This window comes from Buteo buteo, chromosome 12 (genome assembly GCF_964188355.1).
Source record: "Buteo buteo chromosome 12, bButBut1.hap1.1, whole genome shotgun sequence".
NCBI lineage: Eukaryota > Metazoa > Chordata > Aves > Accipitriformes > Accipitridae > Buteo > Buteo buteo.
The window spans coordinates 1,325,355-1,348,097 of record NC_134182.1 but is presented as its reverse complement, the minus strand read 5'-3'; the positions used below and the strand labels follow the sequence as shown (position 1 = coordinate 1,348,097).

The 22,743-nt window shown below is 48.2% G+C and overlaps 1 protein-coding gene across 3 annotated transcripts in view; it reads left to right on the top strand.

Moving 5' to 3' along the window:
- Window positions 1–22,472, top strand: part of TTBK1 (tau tubulin kinase 1) — a 102,797-nt gene extending 80,325 nt beyond the window's left edge. For all 3 annotated transcript variants that reach the window (XM_075042390.1, XM_075042391.1, XM_075042392.1), the window contains 2 exons: window positions 12,115–13,709; window positions 14,620–22,472. In XM_075042390.1, the coding sequence (XP_074898491.1) occupies window positions 12,115–13,709; window positions 14,620–15,046 (2,022 nt within the window). In that variant the 3' untranslated portion in view covers window positions 15,047–22,472. The remainder of the gene's footprint in view (window positions 1–12,114; window positions 13,710–14,619) is intronic.
- Window positions 22,473–22,743: the final 271 nt, after the last annotated feature.

Here is a 22,743-nt window from a genome sequence, read left to right as displayed (position 1 = left end):
ACGTACAATGTGATGAGGAGGCAGAACCCCCTCATCCTCACCTCACTGCTTAAGAACCTCTCTTAGATCTAGTTGCCTCTTTGTTCCCCTTTGCCTATCTCATCTCTTCCCCATATGGCAAAACTCTTTCTAGTCCCCCCTGGTTGCCAGTGCGTGTCCCACTCCATACATTCACCTGCCCCTGTGGTTTAACCTCTGTTGCCATTCCTGGTGTCTCATCCCTCGCATCCTTATTGCATCCCTGGGTACCTGCACAACCTCCCGCCTTTGCCATTCCCGAGAATATGCGAGGCTTGCCTCCTGCACCCGTTTCCTACCCATTGCCTATCTCATGTTGCACCATACCGTCCCTGTAGCACTTTGATCAGCCTCTTGCCTTCCCCGTCTCTGATTTCCTCGGAGGAAACAGTGAAAAATGGCACATTTTGGCACTTGGAGCGGTCTCAGCTCTACATGGAGTCTGTGCAAGGAATAGTGATCGTGTTGTTTAAAGGCAGTTTGATTTCAAAGGTGATAATGGAAGATACCCTCCATTTTCAGGACAGTTTCACGAGTTTCAAATCCTGGAATCCTTAGGACTTAGCAAATTCCCCCAGATTATTGTGTACATGAGCAGCTAAATTTAGAGAGCTGGCAATGCTCTTTCCCTTAAGACGCAGCTACCATCTGTGATTGCAAACCACGTAAACACCATTTCTATTGTCATGAGCTTGTCTCGTTCCATTTCAATTGGTGCCTGGTCTCTGTGGGTGAGAAAATGTCTCAACTCCAGTTGCTGTCCCCATTCTCCAGCCTGGGAGTTAGGGGTGGGAGGAATCCAAATACAAACAGAAAGAAATAGGGTATTTCAAACAGCTAGGACGGCAATTTTAAGTGCAACAGAGCTGACGCTTTGTTCATTAATTGTAAACTTTAACTCCCTGGTGTTTCCTCTCATTGCCTGTCTTATCTGGAGGTATCACAGAGTGGTGGATTTTTACCTTGAGAACTGGTGTTCTTCACTTTGGCCCATATAATGACAGTTCTTCCCTTATCTAGCCTGTGCCACTGGCATTAGGCCGTCAAAATATCTTGTTGTTTTAAACAAGCTCCGTGTTTCTTCTGCGATCCCATTTGGCAGCTAGCTCTCCCAAGCTGCTTCTGCGGCAGTCAAACCTGGGTGTTACGTGAGAAGGCAGTACACCTTTAAGAACCAGTCAACAATCTTTTTTCCTTTTTGAGATGAAAAAAATCAATTTTTGATATCTCTTTTTGCGTATAGGACTTCTGGAAAGAGGCCAACTGTTTCAAAGTGAGCAGCGATAATAAGCAAAGGCGTCCTCAACAGCTTCCCTAGCCTGCTCACGAGGCAGAGGGGTTGAGTGACTCTTCAGCAGCTGGGCTGCGTTTCTTTTCCAAAGGTGACTCTAAAGCCAGTTAACATAAACCTTCTTTTCTAACTCCTATAGGCTGTGAGCACTTCAGGATGAGAAGCAAAACAAATGTCATTTGGGATGTTTCTCTGCTCCATGCTTCAAACATTTCTTCCAAAGGGTTTACTCTGGAGTGTTTAACTACCTCATTTGTCTTTTGTTTCAGTAGCATCACCAGGCTTTGGTACCATCTTTATCACTGGCTACACTGCCCCAAAGTGTACGGCCTCTTCCGAGAGACTTGATAATTTTTTTTTTAGTAGAAGCGTTCTGCAGTCAGGTGGGAAACCAGGGCAAACACGTCACTTTAGCCTTTCCAGAGTTTATTCAGAAACAATACTAATAGTCACAGTACTCCGACTTTCCTATGGCCTCTTAACCCAAAAGATCCCCAAGTGCTTTATTTTTCCTGTGAGTCACTTCCCTGCTGTTTGACATGCAGGACCGCTGGAGGAAGTCAGCAGCAAATAAAGCATTTTCAGAACATGTCAGGATGAAGCCAGAAGTGAGAGTTTGATTGCACAGAGAGCATTTCAGGAGGCAGAATATTATTTCATGATGCGGAAATTGTCAGGACAGTGGGTGGGACCTATATATACCAAATATAACAAATATCATTGAGGCATTTCTTTGACTGCAAATCACCAGGAACTTCACTTGCTCTCTCATGTAAAAATGCACTATTTGAATCTGGTGCTGTGATCCTATGTAAATAAATTAAGGCAAGAAAATACAACCATTGCTAGTTTAGTCCTGTATTGTAAAATAGCTCAACAATAGGATGCACTGTGAGACTGAAGATCAGAAAGCATGGAAAGATGTGTTCAGTCATTTTCGTGTTTTCTAATGTCCTTCATTCTCACACCTCCATCATTTAATCTTCCATGATGTGTATATGTGGAACTTGGCAGCAGCACAAGATTATTCTCGAAAATACAAGGAGATTTTCTACTTCTCATCTGGAGGGATTGGTGACAGATACCCACCGTGTTTGTCCAGTGGGTCTAGCATCTCTTCCTTAGCCTACGTGGAGTCTCTGTGATATCCAGTCACATTCGTATTACAGCCACATAATACGGCGTCAATGACCTAATTTATTTTTATTGTAAACTGCTGGGTTAGATGAATGACACATTTTATTAATGGTTGTCAGTGGAGATTTATTCACGCCACTCTCAGAACTTTACCTGGAGCTGAGACCATTTTGCGACTTTCACATTGAATAAGAAAGGGCTCTTTTATCCCAATCTATTCAAAAGAGAAGCTTTTGTTTTTATTTTTCCTCTTTTGTTTTTCCTTTGGTAACAAATGGGAAAGAACTATTTGGAGATAGCTATTGTACATTTGTCTAGCTCTGCTTGGCAGTAACAGATGGGCTTCGAGGGGCTAGCTGAAGAAAATAAATTTGCATTTCCTAGCAGACAAGGTCTGAAGCCTTGAAAATCATGGATGATTTGCAAATCCCTAAACTCCTGTTAGTGTTTATAGTGAATAAATTGCCCCAGATGTTTCTCAGCTGGAGAACATGGGGTGCTTTTCTTCTTGACCTACTTCCCCTGTAGTTGCCAGCCCTCCCCAGAGTGACTGGAGGAGATGACAGTTTCTGGAGAGACTGACCAAAATAAGCCAGATGCGCTTCCTGATCTCACTCTTGTCCCCAGGGTGGTGTTGGGATGCTTTTTGCTGGAGCTTCCATTTCTGATTGTATGTATGTATGTTTATATGTGTTCATGACCCACACGTGGAGTGTGAACGGCCACACGTGGTCATGCCTTACAGAAGCGTTTCTGGGCCAGTAATGGGCCACTTTGCGCGCATCCAAGTGCTCAAAAGGCTGTTGCAAAGAACGAATCTCCATCAGTTACAGAAAGTATCCTCGTGGTGTCTGGTTCAGATGGCACACCTGGCCTCCTCTGCACGTTGCAGGTCTGATTTTGGCAACCTGGCCCAGCCCAGTTTTCTTAATTCAGTGTCTTGTAGCATACGTATCCCTCCATTCGCCATCAGCTGGTGGCAGAGTATTCTGGCGATAGGAACGGTGCTGCCACTTGGGACGTAATTTATTAGTATGCAAACACCTATTTGGGGGAATGTTAAAACATGAAATAAAATGTGTAAATGCTGATCATTGCGGTACTACCTTCCTTTTCGTTGCATTTTTATACCATGTGTTTTGTGTTTGGGTCGCTATAACACACAGACCTGCATTTGCAGTTCCATGGGACAGCGCAAAGATTAATTTCTGGGAAATGATTCTAAGTATTATTTGATGTATTGCAACTCCTTTGTATTACATCTGCCATTGAAAAGATGATGTTACAATGAATGTACATTTTAAACAAGCTGCTAACCGTGTAACCTGGGGATTGGAAGCAATCCCCATTTTACATTCACTTGCATGTCTTTTAGTGTTTGAAAAGAAAATTGCTTTATGTTTGGAGGTTTTATTTTTTCAAATGCAAAGTGTTTCAAGTCGGTTACCTCATCTAGTGCACTTGCCTCCTAAGAAACCCCAGGGCTTCCTCCAACAACTCCAACAAGTTTCTCAGTTTAATTATGAGTGCAATTAATTGATCTGGCAACATGAAACATAGCAATGGCAAATTTCCTCTGAACAAGTCAGGTAAGGAGGATTTCCATGGGACTCTTGCCCCTTCCTCTTGGTCCTTCCTAAAAAAAAAAGCCAGATCAGGTTCTTATTCAGCACTGCTGACTTCTGGTTATTTTTATGACTAAGGAAGATGTTTAGCTTTCAGAATCTCCTTCTTCTTCTTCTTTCTTGCTGCTATTAAGTTGCCTTTACAATTAGGGACTAGAACAATTTTTGGATTATCATTTCCTTCCACTTTGCTCGCCATTTCCTGAGTCTCTTATGAGTGATAAAAATGAGGTGGTCCCCGTGTCTGCTCAGACAGGGAGCTCTGCATTGGCTCTTGCTGCAGACACTGGTGGGTGCAGAGGTGGGAAGCTAAGTGGCAGGCGTACCACCTTTACAGAGCTATTGCTTCCATCCAAGGCGCTAGGAAAACTGGCACAAACCTAACAACATACGAAAGCACAAATAGGGAGGAGCAGAGCACTTATCCAGCATAGGACTGCACTGTCCTATTCACCTTGGTAAAAAAAATAAAAATGAAGAGAAAGGCTGTGGAACATTTGATGCTAAGATGCTGGAAAGAAGAACATCTCTCTGACATTTATGGTGCTGATTCTTGGAACATGGAGAACCTGCAAGCAAGTGTGGCAGCTCTAAACCCCTGCTACTTTTACCTCATCTGATGCTGGTTTGAGGAAAGAGCTGCTTCAGAAACTCAGATTCTAGGGTTTTTTTCCACTCACGGTTGTCAATCCTGCCAGATCTCCCAGTCTCAAACAAGCTTAGTCTATGTTGGCAGAGGATAATGTCACTTCCAGGATATGCTAAGGTCCTGATAGTATCCAAATCAAAGCTGTTACAGGGAAGGCTGGACTATGGCTCTTGCTGTCTGTGTGCCATCTGCATCTCTCAGGACTAAGGCCTCTTCCCATTCCCAATGGAACAATTAACATCATGTTGGGAACTTGATTTCTGCTTCTCGGACTTTCCAGCTCCCATGAAGAATCTCAGGGACCAGCATATCCTTTCTTTGCATTACCTTGTGTCACCTGTTAGACTTCTGTTGCTGCTAAGCAGGAGAGAATCCAAACCATATTTGACCAACTGCTCTTCAAGTAGGAGGTGAATGTGGGTTTCTGTAGTCAATTCTACTGAGAGGAGACAAAAGCTGTAGGTAACCTGTTGTGCTTCCTAGTTGGCTTGAGAAACTTCATCTGCTGGGACTTGAGTTTGCTTGAAGCAGTGGATCTCAGGAAAATCCCCTTCAAGCAGGTCTCTGGCATTAGGAGGCAGAGCAGAAGGGCTTCCTCGAGTTGCCAGAAGTCCTCATCGATTGCTAGGGACAGAAGGTTTGAAGAAGCTGTGGAAGTTCGTCTCAGGGGGAGGGCAGCAGGGAGACGGAGGGGAAGCAGCCTGCTGTAGCTTTAAAGGCGGTACTGAGTAGGGATCCATTTGGAAGGACGTAGTTGACTAAAGGGATCCAAAGCTTGTTTTCCTTGAGTCTTTTTATTCTTCCTGTATCTAATCCCTTTAGAGCCTAAGGTCAACCCCTTTTTGTACTGCAATAACACTGTAATATATGCTTGCACTAATTCTTCTGGCACACTGAGCATGCAAGACCAATTTAAAGCTTTTTTCAGAAGAAAAACACTGTATTATTGTGTATATAGAAATACTGAGAGAGAATTTGAATTCTGTCTCCTGTATAAAAGCATGCATTGATTACCTGTATGTAGACCATGCTGTAAATGCTGCAAAGTACTGTAAAATCCTACACTTGAAACCACAATGAACAGGCAATGTCATCAAAAACAAACAAAACAGAAGCTGTGCAATGGATTTTGTGCCTTTTTTAAATCCATGTATGTTAATCCAGACAATCGGAAAAAAAAAAAAAAAAAAGAAAAAAAAGCTTGTATACTACCAAAACCTTATTAAAGAATCAAAGGCAGCACCTTGGTGATGGCTGGGTTTTTTGTTTGCTTTCTTGCTTTCTTTTTCTACTCCCTTTGCTTTCCAGCTCTGGGAAGGTGTCCCCTGCTCATCCTTGGGTACATGGGAGCACTGGGCAGGGAGATGAAGGAGCTCTGGTAGAACAGTGAGAGTTTAATTATCGTTTCCTAATGTGATCACTGAAAACTTGCAGTTAAGACAGATCTGGGAATAGAAACAAAGTTCTGTGACTGTTAGAGATGATGTGTTCCGTGTACTTTGGGAAGGCCACCCTGTGAGTTCAATTTACATAAATTTAGGCTGGTACCAATTTCACTGACTTGAACCCAGTCGTATCACAGCAGCAGGTTACAACTAGCCCCAACTTATCTAAGTTTTTAGAGCTCTGCCTTGATAGCAGAACTGGCTAAACTTAAGCTAGAGTTTATCACATTTCTCTTGGTTTCTTACACTGGGCATCTTCCCCTGGCTGGCAGCACAGTGTGCGTAGGGTGGGTGGACGGCTGTCTCCCATCAGACATTTGACAAGGTGTTTAAGAACATCTGGTAAACTTCCAACACCTCCACCCCCCCAAAACCCCAGGGAGATGGATGCAAAATTGTGGCTGTCCTGCAAGTAACGTACTCCTGCCTGGGCTGCTCCGTGGATCTGACCGTGCTTGCCTTTCATCATGACTCCTATTTGAAAGCAGTCTCTGCTGCAGAGCAGCATGTGGTTCAAACCCAATTGCTGTTGGTCTGTCTGGGATCAGGTTGGAAGAGGAATCACGGAGACAGACCCTGTCTGCTTTGGTGTGAAGTGCACAGTTACTAATTCGGTGGGGTTTTTGAAAGTGGCTGAAGAAGGAGGCTGCAGGTCGTGGGTGCATGCAAAGGCTCTGGTACCTGTAGAAAGGGTGGTGGAAACTTTCCTCCTTGCAGGAGAAGCACAAGACCCCAGCTCCTCCAAGGCAGAGAGCAGTTTGTGCAGGCAGGGGGCAGTCTGGGAGGAAGAGCTAGGATTAAGCTGTGGTTTCTGACTTATAGGGTTGTATAGTGTGTGAGTCCCTTTTTTCTCCGGTGAATTGTATGGAGGGTCAGGATTCTCCTGAGTCTGCCTTTAGCAGGGTCCAAAGCCCTTCTGCTCCATGACGAATGCCTCAAAGTGTGTTTTGGTTTGCCTCTGTAAGGCTGTTGGTATGCGGCAAATGTGTACGACTGTCAAACACTGCAGAAGGACGCACTGATGCCATAGTGGTACCCACGGTCTGAGACATGGGTTAGAGCATGGTCTGAAATGGAACAGTAGATAAAAGAGATGCAGCGTTTCCTGGTTTTATGTTAGGCAAATACTGTGATTTTTTTTTCCTGTACCTGGTGGTTTTTTGGTTGGTTTTCTTTTTTCCCAAATTATTGCATTTAAAATGCTTAAAACCAAGAGATGGGAGAGAGAAAAAAAAAAATATCCCAAATTCTACAGTCTAAGGGAAAATTGATTAGGCTCACGTAGGAAACTGTTCCCTTTCCCCCACGTCGGTGCGGAGCTGCTCGGGAGAGTGGGCTATTCTGGTGGACACTGGCCCCGCTCTGTGCCATGCCACAGACTGCTCTGCTGTGGGGACATAGGCAAACTATAGGATCTCTTCTCTGTGCCCTCACGAGTCGTGAGATCACCAGAAAGTCACACAGGCAGAGCAGATGATACTGTCATCACTCTTCATTGCTGTAGGGACCTGGGCAGAGTGTGTGTGACTTGGCATGGGGCAGGATATCTATGACCACGTTAGGGAACTGGATACCAGTACTGCTCCTGAACCCACCAGCATGAGTCTGCTCCATGCTGCTGTCTGAGAAGAACACATCTGGCTACATTTCTGGTTACAAGGGGACTTGGGAACTTCTCATGCGTGGTTGTAAGCTTGCTGTAGCAAAGTGGAGTCTACATCTTTGCTGATTTTTGCAGTATTTGCAGCATCACTGGGATGTAGGAACTTTACTGCTGCCCATATTGGGTGGTATGAGTCTCTTCTGAGGATGTCCCAGTGCCAAGGATCCTGCTAATCTGAAACCCGACCAGTTTACAGTAATGACAAACCCCCAGACTCCACTTAGCTGTTCATGAGCACAGGGGCAGAGATGGACTTGAGGGGGCTGGTCTCTGCCAAACAGGAGCTGGTAGATCTTTTTCTCACCTGACTCTCCTTCCTCTCTATATTCTAATTCTGGCCTCTGTGCAAAGCAGGGATATTTATTGCCTTCCAAATACATATTGTTACACAAAGTAGTTACTAGCCAAATTGAATTTAAATGCAGTCAAGTTTTATGGTGAGACAGAGGTGAAATGTGCAGACTTTGTGGGGAACGCACGCTCAGACACATATACTGCCATATGTATTCCTGGACAATTCACTGACAAGTCAAAAGAGAGCTGGGAGTAAAGATCTGAGCCCAAGCAGGTGGGAAAAAATGCTTCACTGTCCAAGGACAGGCAATGTGTCTTCTGAGAAAGTGAGGAACGTAGGCAGAGATCAGAGCTTTGACTCAGATTCAGCCAGCCCCAGTGTAACTCTGCTCACTCACAGTCTTGGTAGCTTTTTAAGATGGGGTGGCTGCCTCATTTCACAGCGTAGTTCCTGCTCATGGTGGAGTGAGCCTAGCAGAGGGCCACCAAGACGATTAGGAACTAGAAACGTATGACATGAGGAGAGGCTGAGAGCTGGGTTTGTTCCGCCTTAGAAGGATTGGGGTGGGAACTTATTTCTTCCTTGAACTACCTGATGAAAGGATGATGCCAGACTCTTCTCAGAGTGGAAGGACGAGACGTGATGGTCACAAGCTGCATGAAAGGAAAATTAGATACATACAGGAATTAGATATAAAGAAAAACTTTTTCACCATGAAGAGCCTCAAATACTAGGACAGGATCCCAAAGAGGTTGTGGGATCTTCATCCTTGGAGATACTCAAAGCTCAGCTGCACAGGGCCTGGAGCAGCAGGTTCTAAGTTGGTCCTGCTTTGAGGGGTGGTTGGAGCAGAGACCTCCAGAGATTCCTTACACCTTTGTTACTCTACAGTTTTAAGATACAGGCCTTATAAGCCTCTCCACTCCTGATCTTCTGGCATCTTCCCACAGTTCCTCCCCATTTACCAATGCAGAGCAGCAAAGCTCTTCTCCAACCTTTGGAGACTAGTCCTAGAGCAGCTGAGTGTGCTGTAGTACAGAAGACACATGATGACTGTCAAGAGAGGACACAAATATCTCTAGTGAGGGGTTCAAACGGGGAACACTTTGTTCAGCAGGGTATCTGCTTGCAGCCAGCTGCTGATCACTTTAACTCAAGAGTGAAGACAGTCTCAGACTTTGATGCCCTAGGACAGTCTCCCTTGTTAACAGCTTCAGGTGATGATAGTAATGAAGGTAAGAAAATAAGTGTTAAAATAATATTTGACCCAAGAGACATTTCAACAAAGTTTCTTTTAGTTGTGTTTGTAGGTAACTCCCGTCCTCCATATTTTTGGCATATTTCTTTGGATTTTCTTTGAATTTTCTCCATGGTGCATTTACAGTGGCAAAACAAGCACAGTCTCGGGCTGCTTTAAGGAATGCATTCTGGCAATTTTGGGGTATTGCATGCAATGGGTTAAGTAGTCCAAGTCTCCCAAAGGTAGGTAGAAGCCAAGCAATTGCTGTTGTGCTTAGGGTGCAGTGTCCATGCAGGGAAATAGAAAATACATGTGGAAAATGAAATGGCAGACCGAAAGGCAGTCCATTTGCCAAATACCGCAAGGAATTTGTACAGCCAGAGGTGGATGAACATGGAGGTTAGAAAGGTAACTCCAGCACGACTCAATGACAGCAAAGGGGAACCAGAGCAGAAGGAAAGAACCGGTATTTTTATTACAACAACGTCATGCTGTCCAGCTCCGTGGCATATCTTATTGCTTAGTGCAGTCTCATCTCAGACAAATTTCTGATGTCTTGCAAGGAAAAGAGCTGTTGAGGAAAGGGGGGTGTGCCGGAGACGGGGCTGCTGGTGGGACAGACTGCAGGGCACAGAAACCATATCTCTGGCCTATATAGGATGTGCACTGCAGGACTGGCTTCAGTTCTCCTTGACCAGAAAGCAGATGAGATGACACAAGCGCCTACAAGCTGAGAGGAGGTTTGAAGGTTTACATATGCAAAGAGAAACCAGCGATCCTCCAGCTGTACCATCAACCGCAGCATCTAGAAAATGGGGTGAAGTGGAGCAGCAGGTGAACTGTTGTTGGGGCTGGGGTACTCTTTCCAGTGGGAGGCTCAGCACAAGGCAAGGTGCTGGTCAGGGCTTCTTTATCAGGTCCCAGTCCCACTGGGGAAGCACATCTGTTTGATCAGGACTCCAGGGACAGCACTGCGGGTGTATTTCTTGGGAAAACCAAGTCCAACCAACAGGCAGAATCCAGTCTTAGGCTGCTGAATGGACTAATTTCCAAGAAATGCCTGAGGGAGGAAGCCGAGTGGGTAATTTCCTTTGCAAAGGGTGGTAAGTCCCTCTTATCAGTCCAAGTTCCACATCTGTCGTCCTGATACAAAAGGTAGAGTGGGTCAGTGAAAGCCCAAATCAGGCTAATATAGGGCCATCTTCAGCACCAGGCTTCATCTTTAATGAAAGAAGAGAAGAAGCTTTGGACTCCAGAGGCATTGCCAAAACCAGCCTGTGTTTTAATTTATAAGATATAAGAAGAAATCTTAAATGGATAACAACTTATCACCATGCATAACAGCTTGATGCTGCCCACCAGTCTATTTGAAATGTCCCTGTTACACATGAGCATAAAGATCTTTCATTTTTTAGGCATACTAATAGGGTAGTTGCTCTGCACAGAATAACATGCAGATTTTCAGCACAATTTTAAATTGTTTCATCAGACTGAAAAGCTATTGAGGGCTTTTTCCCCCCCCTCAGAGACAAAAAGATCTGTTCCCATGGCCAGGTGAATGTGCTAGCTGTTGGCAGCTCTGTAGCTCACACAGTTAAATGGGTGCTTGTTTAGTCCTGTAGCCTAAATATCCTCTGATGCTGTCAAATGCCGCTTGAAAACGCAGATGTCTGGAGCCCTTCTGTTCATGATTAGGACTTTTCAAGGGTAACATGTGGTGCATTATTGACTGATTGAGTTTATGGTGAGGCTTTTGTTTTCCAGCCCTCTTAATAGAAGCGTGACCTACATGGCTTTTTTAAAACTCATTTTGTGGAGTGGTGCTGCTGTGGTTTTCATTTACAACCAATTGTTAATTAGGCCAAACTTCGAGAGGCATTTCCTATTTATTTTGCCCTTTTTGGCTTATTTGGTCAAGTGTCTGCATGTGTGTGTGAGCTGCTGCCTTTCTCTTATTATTTGCAATCATTTCACAGCCCACTCCTGGCACCTTACGGGCAGTCTCTCCGCCACAGACTGCTGCTCGAGAAACGCTGCCTCCACCAACTGTCCTGTCCTCCCATTGCTTTTAATGGTTGGACACCCCAGAGTCTAATAACGATACTTTATATGTCAGCTTTCATGGTTTACTTGCTGATCATTTTAGTGAAAGCAGAAGCCTGTAGAAGACAGAATTAGGAGTTGCTGGAGGGACGTGGGAGCAGAAGGGAGGTACGAATAGGACAGCAGGGGAACACAGGAGCTCTACAAGCGTTATAGCCCCCGTGACAGTGTTGGATGGTACTGGAAAGTGATCAGGAAATTTATCTAGCCCAGAGGGGCCCCATGAGGTCACTGTGGCCTGGGCATAAAAGCAATTTCCTGAATGGTTCCAGTAAGGAAGGATTGAATATGTAAATGTATAAATACCTAAATAAAGATATAAATACTGAAGAAGATTGGGAAACATGAAAAAATCCTGAGGAATTGCTTGCAAACAGCTCTTATAGGTCCAGGTTAAAGACTGGTAACAAAGGAACTCCTTTGGTACATTTTTTTGCCTGCATTGATAAGTGTCTGTGAATCTCTCCTTTCTAAGGTTTGTACGAATCGAATGATCGAGTGATCACTGCTCAGGCATGTATTTTGGAAGCGTGATGGACTAGATGCTTTCCACTGATGCTTGCCACTGCTGTTGATCCTGATGTCTTCTGTGTCAATGCTATGTCTGAACACTAACCCTTTTCTTTTGTCACATCTGTCTTCTTGCAGGCATATATACTGAAGTCGTTTGAAATGAATGGTCTGCCCAAGGCGGTGCCTTTAAGTTTGCCTTATCAAGACTTCAGAAAAGATGTGCCAGACTACTGGGAAAAGCCTAAGGTATCCCAGCGGATAAAGAAAGTTGATTTCTCAAATGTTGTCTTGACTGCTCCTTGCAAACCTCTGGAGTCTTATCTGGAAATGAATGGAAAAGAGGAGGAGGAAGAAGACGAGGAAGAGGACGAGGAGGAGGAAGATGAGGAGGAGGAGGCAGAGGAGGAAGGGGATGAGATTGACATGCACAGCGGTTCCAGCAGCGACCTGAGTCAAAAAAGCACAGAGCGCAGCCAGGAGTGCGCACCATCCACGCTCCTGGCTGATGACCAGAAGGGATCCAAGGGTCGAGCGTCGACTGCTGATGGGGACCTGGAGCTGGAGGAAGGCTCAAAAACACTAGTGCTGTTTTCACCAGGTGATCTGAAAAAGTCTCCGATGACCACAGACTTGGCTCCAGAAGTTGATCTGGGCACTCTTGCTGCACTGACACCTCAGAGCGAGCGGCCACAGCCTATGGGTAGCCAACTGGATGTATCCGAGCCAGGGACCCTGTCCTCAGTCCTTAAATCTGAACCAAAGCCTCCCGTGGCAGTGGCTACAGCTTCCTCCCCCTTTACCAAAGTTGAGCGCACATTTGTTCATATTGCTGAAAAGACCCACTTAAACGTCATGTCTTCCAGCGGCCAGCTGATGAGGCATGAGGAATACTGCCCTCCAGGCCAGTTTGAGGAGGTCATTGTCGAAGAAGAGCTGGAGGACAACCTGGCGCTGGTAGAGAATGGAAGCATACATTCGGGGCTAGAAGGGGCAGAGACCGAGAGCTGCGCGCTTTCGGCTAATCCCATTGAAACCACCTCAGAGACAGTGGGGGAGCAGCTGGCCCTTCCCAATGGCGTAGCGAAGCCTCCCGAGGACAAGCCAGAGCTCTCCGACAAAGTGGCGCTCTCGCTGGATTTGGAAGAGCCTGGCAAGACGGTTACGAGGGAGCCCGACCTTGAGAAGTCAGCGGCGGTGGGAGAACACCTTAAGCGAGCAGAGACCCTCCTCGACACGCTGCAGCAGGGCCCCAGGAGACCTCTGGGCTCCAGGTATAGAAGTCGGATACCCATCTTGTTCTCCGAGGAGGACACCGGCTCAGACCTTTCAACTTCACTCTCGGCCAAAGAGAGGCTTTATAAGAGGGCAAAGCAACCTGACTTGGCTCGCCTAGTGATGGAGAAGAGGCAAAACCGCCTCCTTCGGCTGGCCTCGGGGGCCTCCTCCTCAGCGTCCTCCAGTGACGAGAGGCGGCGCGCCTCGGAAACGCTCTCGGCCACTGGTTCTGAGGAGGACACCCACGACTCTGATGACTCCATCCCAAGGAAGGCAGGGAAGGAGAAGGCCGCCCCCCTGGGGAAGGAAGAGAGACCCATAAGCACAAAGAGCAGAATTCCTCGGCCCATCACGCCAGTGAAAACACCAGTAGAGGCAGCAAAGTCTGAGAGCTCCATGGCCATCGCCATGGCAGTGCTATGTAGCTCCCCGCAGGACGCGGCTGTTGCCTACAGGTAAGACCAAAACGATGAGCAATGCAAAACGTTGGACTTGTTGAGGAGGCGCAGCCAGGGCTTTGCTCACCTCCCACTGCTTTACCCTTCACTTGGCTTGAATGTGTGGTCCATCCCCATTTCCTAGTCATTTCAGCGCACCGGTGTGTGAAATTCCCACCTCTCCATCTTTTTTGGCTCAATCTGGCCAAAGGGCCAAGCCCCTCTTCACTTGCCCTAGCTTTGAAGCCTTCTTCCTTTCCACGAGCTCTTTCATTTGGTCTGATCCTTCTAACAGCTGATCCCTCCAGTGTCGAGCTCTCAGTTTTGCAGCATGCTTGGCACGGCCGTGACGCTGCAGGGAGACCTGGCCTGGCTATTGCAATTAGAGCTGCAACGGCTGCGAGGTTGCCAGTTGTGATTGCCTCAGGAGATGGCCACCATGCCAAGAGCTGGAGAGAGGGAGGTGCACACGCATGGGCTTTGGCAGTGACCTGGAACACCGTGGGCCACCTCCATGTGGTCTGAATTCCCTACACATCCCTGTGCCTTGATTTTTCTGGAGGTACCTGAGTCTCTTATCAAATAAGCACAGAGATGTAAGTGGAGGTGGACCCTCTGAATTCACCGGTGTTTGGCTTTTCTGCCTGGCCTTGGGGCTGGAGGTCTAGCCCAGGAGCAGAGCTGCTGCTGTGGCTCTGCCACAGGTCCAGCAAATTCTGCTCTTTCAGAGACGTGGGGTGAAAGGAGGGGATCCCTGTGGGTTGGTTTACCTTCCAGCACAGTTGCCATTGTTGCTATGTTCACAACATAGTTCCTGGCATCCTGGTGCCGGAGACTCCTTGTATTTGCCCAGCAACATGCATGCCAAACCTGCCTGGAGCCCCTTGCAGAAGTTCCCCTTCATCCTCCCTCTTCTCTTCCCCTGCAGGCTTCAGGCACAGAGACCAGCTGGAAGCGTCCCAAACGAGTGCCGAACAGCGCAGATACAAAGTCGGCTTCCTCTTTCGCCGAGCTCCACTTCTTTTCCTCCGCGGAGCAGCTCGCGGAGGTCCAGCTGTGCATCCCCTCGGAGCCCTGTCCTTCCTTCAAGAAACCCCAGCGCTTCCCCAAGAAGCCAGCTGCCTCCTCGGAGGGAAAGTCCTTCTCCCTGCCGACAGCATAAGCCAGGGACTGCTCTTCAGCGAGTTCCTCCTTCTCCCCGACCTCAGCCCCCAGCTCCGGCCCCGGGGCTGACAGGAGAATCCCTGCCCTCTCCTGGTGTGGCCAAAAAACGACAAAGAGGAAAAACCCAGACTCAGAGTCCAGCAACCAAAGGAAAGCAGGTGTCCCTGGAAAGTAAGGCAGCTGCCAGATAATGATCTTCTTCTGCCAGCCCAACAGACTGGGTAACTTCTGCATATAGTATACACTTGAGATGCTGCAGCACAGCCTTCCATGCTGGACCCACGAGTGTATAGCAGTAGCTGTACTTCAATGCTTCACTCACTCTCACCCCACACCGTCGCAATCAGCTCCCACGGGCCTGAGAGCCTCTGAGCCACGGAGCCTTCTTCAAGGGAGACATCCAGCCCGCAGCTCACGCTTGCTAATGCACAGCACCAAGCAGCGACCCAGGCAGCCTGCCTAGTGCCTGACCCTCCTCCCTCCCCAGGCGTTCCCCTCTCTCTGTTAGCAATACCAGTCGCCGACACCGACCCTGGCTTTGGAAAGCGGAGGTGACGAGAGCAAGGCCTGCTGGAGAGGAAGGCTCCCATCCCGCAGGCAGCTCCCTCCTGTCTCCATGCCGGGAAAACGCCAGCCTTGGCCGCCACCATCTACCTGAGCGCTGGCTCGCCTCCTGCCACCTGTGTTAGCAAGGGATGGTCACCAGCTTAGCCAAGAGGGATGGATGCGTCCTTGTGTGCCGAGATGAGAGCAGGGGCAGGGTGGAGGGGGGCTTTTCTCTTCTTTCCAGGGATGCCTCTGCAGGTGGGAATGGGAGACAGGCAGGTCTTGCTGGATGCTCCTCCTGCTCCAGTATGGCCCACGGAGGAGGCCATCTGGCATCGCTGCTCGGCGACGCTGCTGCTGTTTCGGCAGACACCTGCGTGGTGGGTATTTAGATGGAAGCAGGGATGTGTTAGCTTGCTGGGAAATCAAGAGCCCTTGCTAACTGATGTAGAAGGGAGCACACTGCAGCCGCTTCTGTCTCAAATACCAAACTGTGATCTGTGGAGACCACATCTCCCAACACGGGTGGTTCCTCTTGACCCGAGTGTGGTTGGTGCCACAGACCTGTAGTCCACCAAACACAGCTCCATCCTGAAGATGTGAATAGTCACTGGATGCCTTTAGCTTGGGTGCCCCTTGCACCTAAATTCCTTGTGCTTTATTGTCACGCTCTTGGTGTTTGTGAGTTTTGGCACTGTGGTTGAAAGTTCCCCTACACGGCAGGGTGGGAAATTATTAGCCTGTAGTATACTCAAAAGCTGCTGCTTTGCGAGGAGAGGTTTGCTGGCACGCCGTGGGTACCTTGCGCATTTCTATCCGAGAGTACAGTGGGTTGAGTTGCAGAGATAGGGTTTATGTCTTTCTCGGTGCTCAGCTCTTCCACACGTTGCGTGAGAACTAACAATGTGAACATAAAAGCAAGTAACAATATCAGAGCAGAAGCTTAGCGCTCAGCTAGAACTAAACCAACCAACTTTTTAGCCCCCAGACTAATTAGGAGGGTTTGAAAATGAAAGCCAGGAGGACTGATAACTGTCTGAGCTTGATGAGATCTTGAAGTAGTCACAAAATTTTCCCCACACCTCACAGGGGGAAACACTCCAGACCCAAATACTTGGGGCTTCACACCATTGTCATGCCTAAAAGAGGCTTTGCATGAGGCAGAACAGAAATATGGCTGCTCTGTACACCCATTCCCACAGCTGCAACTCGCTGCAAATATTTACTATTTGCAGACAACAAAGCTTGATAGAGGAATCTGGACAGTGATAACTTTGATTCATTTGAACACAGATACAGTCACACTGATGGCCATCGAGTCCGAGTAATCCTGAAGTTGTTCACATCTACAGGAACTGTTCTGGAAAGGAGCATGAGAGCTGTGACGGGGTGGCTGGGAGAAAAGGGTACTCCTTGGACTTCTGAACAGGGAAATGTCTAGAAATAGGTGACAGGAATTGCCCCTTTATATGACAGTCTCAGTGTTACCAATGCTAAGAATTTATTTCATTTAGCTCAAAGTGCTGTTTTCCATTGACGTCATTCACCCTGGTAGAGTAAGAAGCACAGCTTCTAGTCTAAAAACATGCCCTCATCTTTGCAGAGAAGCATTGGGACCTCCAAGGTCAGGTTGTGGTTTGATGGACTGAGCTGATGTTGCCACCAAAAGCAGTGGTCCTTCCAAGTTCCAGCTGCTTCGTTGCACTATCCCACCCCCTTACGCTGGGGCAGCTATTTGGTGAAGTGGCTGGAAATGCTGATCCAGCATGACACCAAGCACTCGGGTTTGCTGGTTTGGATTTCATCTGGTTCAGTTCATCAGTCTGGTTCAGCATCTGGTCACACAACAGAAGTAGGGGAAGGAGAGGACAGAGAGTGTGACCACTTCTTCTGGTGGCACTATAACTTCATGTGAGTTTGAATTGTGGGTCAAACTACAATCTAAATATGCCCTGCATGTTTAGAAACTAGAAAACAGAATAAACCCAAGAAATAAATTCCAGAAATAGAAACCATAATGGCACTCCTATTAATCTGTTGGGGGACTATTCATTTTAGAGTGCTCAGATGGTAACACTTTGTCATGAAGCCTTTACCAGATGCTCCATCCAGGTCTTAGATGCACATGCCAAAAATGATATTGAAAGAGCTTGGAAAGAGGGATACAGGACTATTAACGGGGTTAGCAAACCTGCCTTATCATGGGAGGCCAATAAAGCACAATCAATGTATTTATTCAAGAGAAAGTTTAAAGGAGAGTTTTCCATGGTCCAGGTATACCCATGTCAGGAAGAAAGCTCCAAGGCAGAGATCTTCCATCTGGCACATGAAAGCAGGGAAGACGGAGTAACCAAGAATGGCAGATGAAGAAATCAGGCAGGCTTTTAGTTGCGAAGCCACTGTCCAGTGAAATCTTTCAGAGGAACGTGTGGACTTTTTCTTATTAAAAGGTTTTCTAAGAAATCTAGCTGTCTTCTAAGAGGTCTTCCTACCATGACCCAACCACAAGTAGCAGGCAGGATGCTGGGACACCAAGGTATCCTCTCTCTTTGTGGTGCTGTAGATTCCTGGTCCTGCCAGACACGTGCCAAAGCTGTCACACGTTGGAGAGCCACCAGATGGGTCCTGCAGGTTTCAGAAAGCCAGGGAAAGATTTCCAGTGCAGAAAATAACAGCCGTTCCCAGTGTTGTTTGACGGGGCTGGGCTGAGGGTGTAGCTGGGTCTACAGAGACCTAGGACTGCCATGAATTGTCTCTCCTCGTGGTTGTGCTACCAGGCTCCCTGCCCCAGCACAGCCCTGCTTCCCAGCTGTCCCTGGCACGGAGGGGAGCAGGAAAATGCATCAACAGCGTGGTGCCCCGCAGCCCGGTCATTTTGGATGAGAGTGGGCTACACCATCAGGTGTGATGGCAGTAAAAGTTGGCTGACCGCAGCAATGCTTTCTCCCCAGAAAGTCTGCGCGGGAGCTGCCGGGTGCTGCCACTGAAAGGTTTCCGAGGGTTGTTCTTGCAGGGTCTGACTGTCCAACAGGTTTGGGTCTCTGGACCTTCTCCCCTTCCTAGTGGCAAGTGATGCTGTGATCTTGGCTGGGTGTCGCATTGCCTCTTTCATGCCTTCACTGAAGTTATTTTTAACAGGAGCTTCGGTGCTGGGCTCTTCCAGTCAAGTGGATATCAAGAATTTGCTAACAAGAGGTGATCCTCAGAGCCGTGTTTCGCTGGCAGAGCCGGTCACAGGGTGCTGCCTGGCCCAGGTATGCTCATAAGCTCCCATGTTAGCAGCCCACATGCTGCAGGAGGTGATGGCTTGATCCCTCTTTCAGGTGTCAGCAGAGGGACTCGGGAAAGCCCCTGCCATGCAGGTGCTGCTCTGGATCTCCTCCCTGGCTCCGATTCTCAAGGTTTTGCCCTTTAGTTGCTCAGTGGTGAGCGTGACCTCAGGGTTCTCCTGTCACTGGGGTGCTCAGCACACCCTGGTTGCAGAAGTTTCCATTCCTCTTGTGTGTCTCTCTGGAGGGATTTTCTGGCAGGCAGGTGGACCAGCAGTGATGCTGTCTGCTAGCGTTACTGTGAAAACAGCCCTGCCAAAGGGTCAACAACTCCTCTGTGCCCTCTCATCCTCTCTTCTTCCTCCAGGGAGGCTGGAAGGGCACCTGCCATAGCCGGAGCAAACATGGGAGATCATGTCCAGGGGCAGGAAGGGATGAGGCCTGTGATGTTAGGGAGAAGTTAGGTGGTTAAGGGGTGCCAGACAATCCAGTCTGGCATCGTAGGACGTGGTGGGCTGTCCCATCCCAGAAGGGCGGGAGAGGCAAGACCCCGCTGTTCTCTGCCGTGAAACATGGTGTGCAAGTCAAGCCTCAAGGACACGTAGGGCTGCTCAAACGCTGCTGGTGGTGTGCGGCTGCTTCCCTGCAAAGAAGAGAAGATCAAAGAGATGATCGAGCTGACCAGAGCAGAGGAAATGGCTAGGAAGAATAAAGAAAACTGTTTGGGGTCAGGGGAGGAGAAGCAGGTTTCCCAGCAGTTTCCCACGTTTGCGGGAATTTCGGGGAACAGCCTGACGCTATGTGGTTTCCCATCGGTGTCTTTGCTGCAGATGGTTGTGCCCGTGTGTGTTTTGAGGGACAGGCTGCCACCGTGCGTGCGTGCGCATGGGTGGCAAGAACCAATAGGACTTGTTCAGGGGAGCGTTTTGGGGTCCTGTGTGTATTGGGACCATAAGTGTCTTTGGGAGCACATGGTATCATACGATAAAGCAAACGCTCTGCTGAGAGTTTCACTTTGCTGGGGTCTGCAAAGGTCCCGCCTGCTTTCTTAGCTGCCAGCTGAGAAGATGGCACGCTGGCTGGTAAAAATGAGTCAACGGCTGCTGTCTGGCCAGGAGATGTTTGCAAAGAAACAGGGATACGGGAGGGATGTGCCAAGTGGCAAATCTGAAAGACAGTTCTCAGCGCTAAGCCAGTGTGACGACAGGTTATTTGAGCAGAGGGAGCAAAAGGACCGATGGCACGAATCAGGTTAATGCTGTGGAGGGGCTTGGACACATGGATGGAGCTGCTTAACTGACCCGGCTGGTTGGCAGCACAAACACTTCTGCTTGTCTTGGTGCAAAAGGTGTTTTGGTAGCAGACCTCTCTGAGTCAGTTGTGCTTGGAATCTGTGAGAGGCAGGAGACTTTGCTTGCCCTTTCTAAGTAAAGAATATTATAATATATATATTATTATAACAATATAATATAAGTAGTGCCCATTATATATAGCGGCTAAAGGTTGAAAAGGATCCTGCTAACCTTCAAAGAAGTGCCCTGATGCTATGTGACTTCTGATGTGTGCAGGACTGACTGCTGTGTGCGGTGGATGTGGATGGAGGAACAGGGTACCACTCTACCAAAGCGCATGTGAGCTATGAGGCTCCGCTCGCCTGAGCATGAACCGGGGGGCAAAACACCCCAGCTTGGATGGTTGGCAGCCGTCATGCTCGCCATCAGAGTTGTAGTAACTGGTGGACTGCCACACGTCTTTGTGTGGCATGGATCGGGGTCTGGAGAGTCCCTGCTCACATGGCTGCCCTTGACTAACACCAGCGTGGTTTGTTTGCTCATGAAACGCTTCAATCCAAAGCAAGTTGTGTTGGGGCAAGAAAAATCCTTGATGTTTCTCCTTTCCAACATGGAGGTATTTTCTCAGTGTAGATCCTCTGTAAGAAGATGGCTAAGTATCTATTGATAGCCTGACCAGCTCCAGTAGCAGCTCGATGGTCCCTTAGCACACTTCTTCTCTGTATAGTTTACTGACCCATGGCATGATCCCACCACTATTCCATGTGCACAGACACCGATGCCCACCTACGGCCTTGCCCCACACGTCAATCAACTGCAGTTATATTAACCTTGTGAACACAGTAAAAGTCCCATTGTGGACACGAGTTTGGTTTCAAATGCATTTCTTCCGGCTTAACTGAAACATGCCTGTGCTCCAGCAGCGCTAGGCTGGTTTCACAAAGCACACGGGGACCGCTTGGGAATTTGCAACCACCTTCGATTCCATCTGTTTGCCAGCTCCTCCGACATCTGCACACAAGGGAGAGAGCTTGGGCTCCTGCCCAGGCCCTTTCCTCTTGTGGTGCGTGCCTGTACCACTGATACTGGGTGGGTGTCCGTGGGCTCCCAAGGTCCTCTACAAAACCCTGAATGGTTCTTCTGCTCTTCCTCAGCCTGTTGCTGCGCTCCGAGGGGCTTGGACCATGCTGGTAGTAACGGCAGAGCCAGCTGACATTAAGGCAGGTTGGCAGCATCTCCATGAGCGTTGGGGTTGGTATCTTTGTGAGGCCAGAGAATAGCCCTGGTTGCAGGCTGTGGTGAGCTGTCATCCCAAGTACAGCCAGAATCCCATGGGATGGCAGTGATGGGTACGCCATAACTCTCCAGTCCCCTCATTCCTAATATACCTCCTCTAGCAAATCTTGTCTTCAAAGTCACTGTGTACTCCCTGCAGGTCCCTCTTGCTCTGGGTTATAGGGAGGAACATTATCCCTTTTATTTCTGGAGCTGCAAATGTCTGGAAAGCAGGTTTGAAGTACGCACTGATGCCCTCTGTGCTAAAAGGAGGAAGGGAGCTACCACAGCAAATCCAGATGTGGGTTCCCGGTGTGGACCAAGGGGAGAACTCCTCCTGCTCTTAGCTCCTAAACCGGAGGGGGCTGCAGGGGGGAGATCTCTGCTTTGGCGAGGATACTGCTGGTCTGGTATCGGCGTGGGGCTTGCCAGTAGCTGCTCTGCCTCTGGTTTTGCCTCGTATTGCCTCTGAGCGCAAGGAGGTCTGACGCAAGGTTGCTGGAGGAGGCAGGGGCCGACGTTTACTCAGCACTTTGGGTAAATGGCCGCCGGGGTGCAAGGCAGAGGCTCTCGGACCATCGCCTGCAGATGGTGCGATGAGCTCCGCAGGACGTGGGGGTTTAGGCGAGGAGTCCAGGTGTAACAGCGTGTGTGCGAAAACCAGTGTCAGCGACACCGCTGTGCTATGGGACCTGGGCTGCTTCTTCTCCGGACAGGAATTGGAGCTGGAAACGCAGATAATTTTGTATATCTCCTTTTAACACGATAGCATGTGACTCTACACTCGGACATTGTATCTGGCACACCTACGTTGTTTTCCTTCGCCTCTGGCACAGTCTGACAAAGTCTTTTGGCCTGGAGACAGGACTTCTGCTCCTTGGTACTGCCTGCCTGGAAATGCGACTGGGTCCCAAGGCTAAATCTCTCTACATATCTTCTTTGCATTCTTTAGGAAAGCAGCTGGAGAATGTTTACACACTGCAAACAGAATGTACGACTCCGACCGAGGAACCACAATCCGGTTCAACTGCATGGCAAATTTCTTGGCCATAAAATCTGGCATGCATCACAGAGGCCCTGTCTGTGTACAGATCCACCTGGCATTTGTCATAACTTCTTTAAGATCACGTCTTAAAAAAAAATAAATGATGATGCCATTTCTTGTTCATATCAGACACAGTTGTCATTAGATTTGTTATTAAAAGGGGATTCTTGATCATGCCATTAAAAGCCTGTCTACCTTTTCATTGCTGTCTTCTCCCATTTATTGGTGTTGCCACACATGAAGCAGAAATACCACCTGAATTGCTGGCAAGGGACCTTGGCTATGATTGTGCTTGGGTTTCATTCCAGCTGTGTGGCAGCTGTGGCCCCCATTCCTTCTCTGAAACCTCCTGCAGAGTTGTGCCCCAGGTTCCCATAAAATCTCCCCACAAGGTACGTTATTTTTTCCTACATTCTGACAACTCAGTTGGCTGTGACCAATCCCCAAACACATACCGGCAA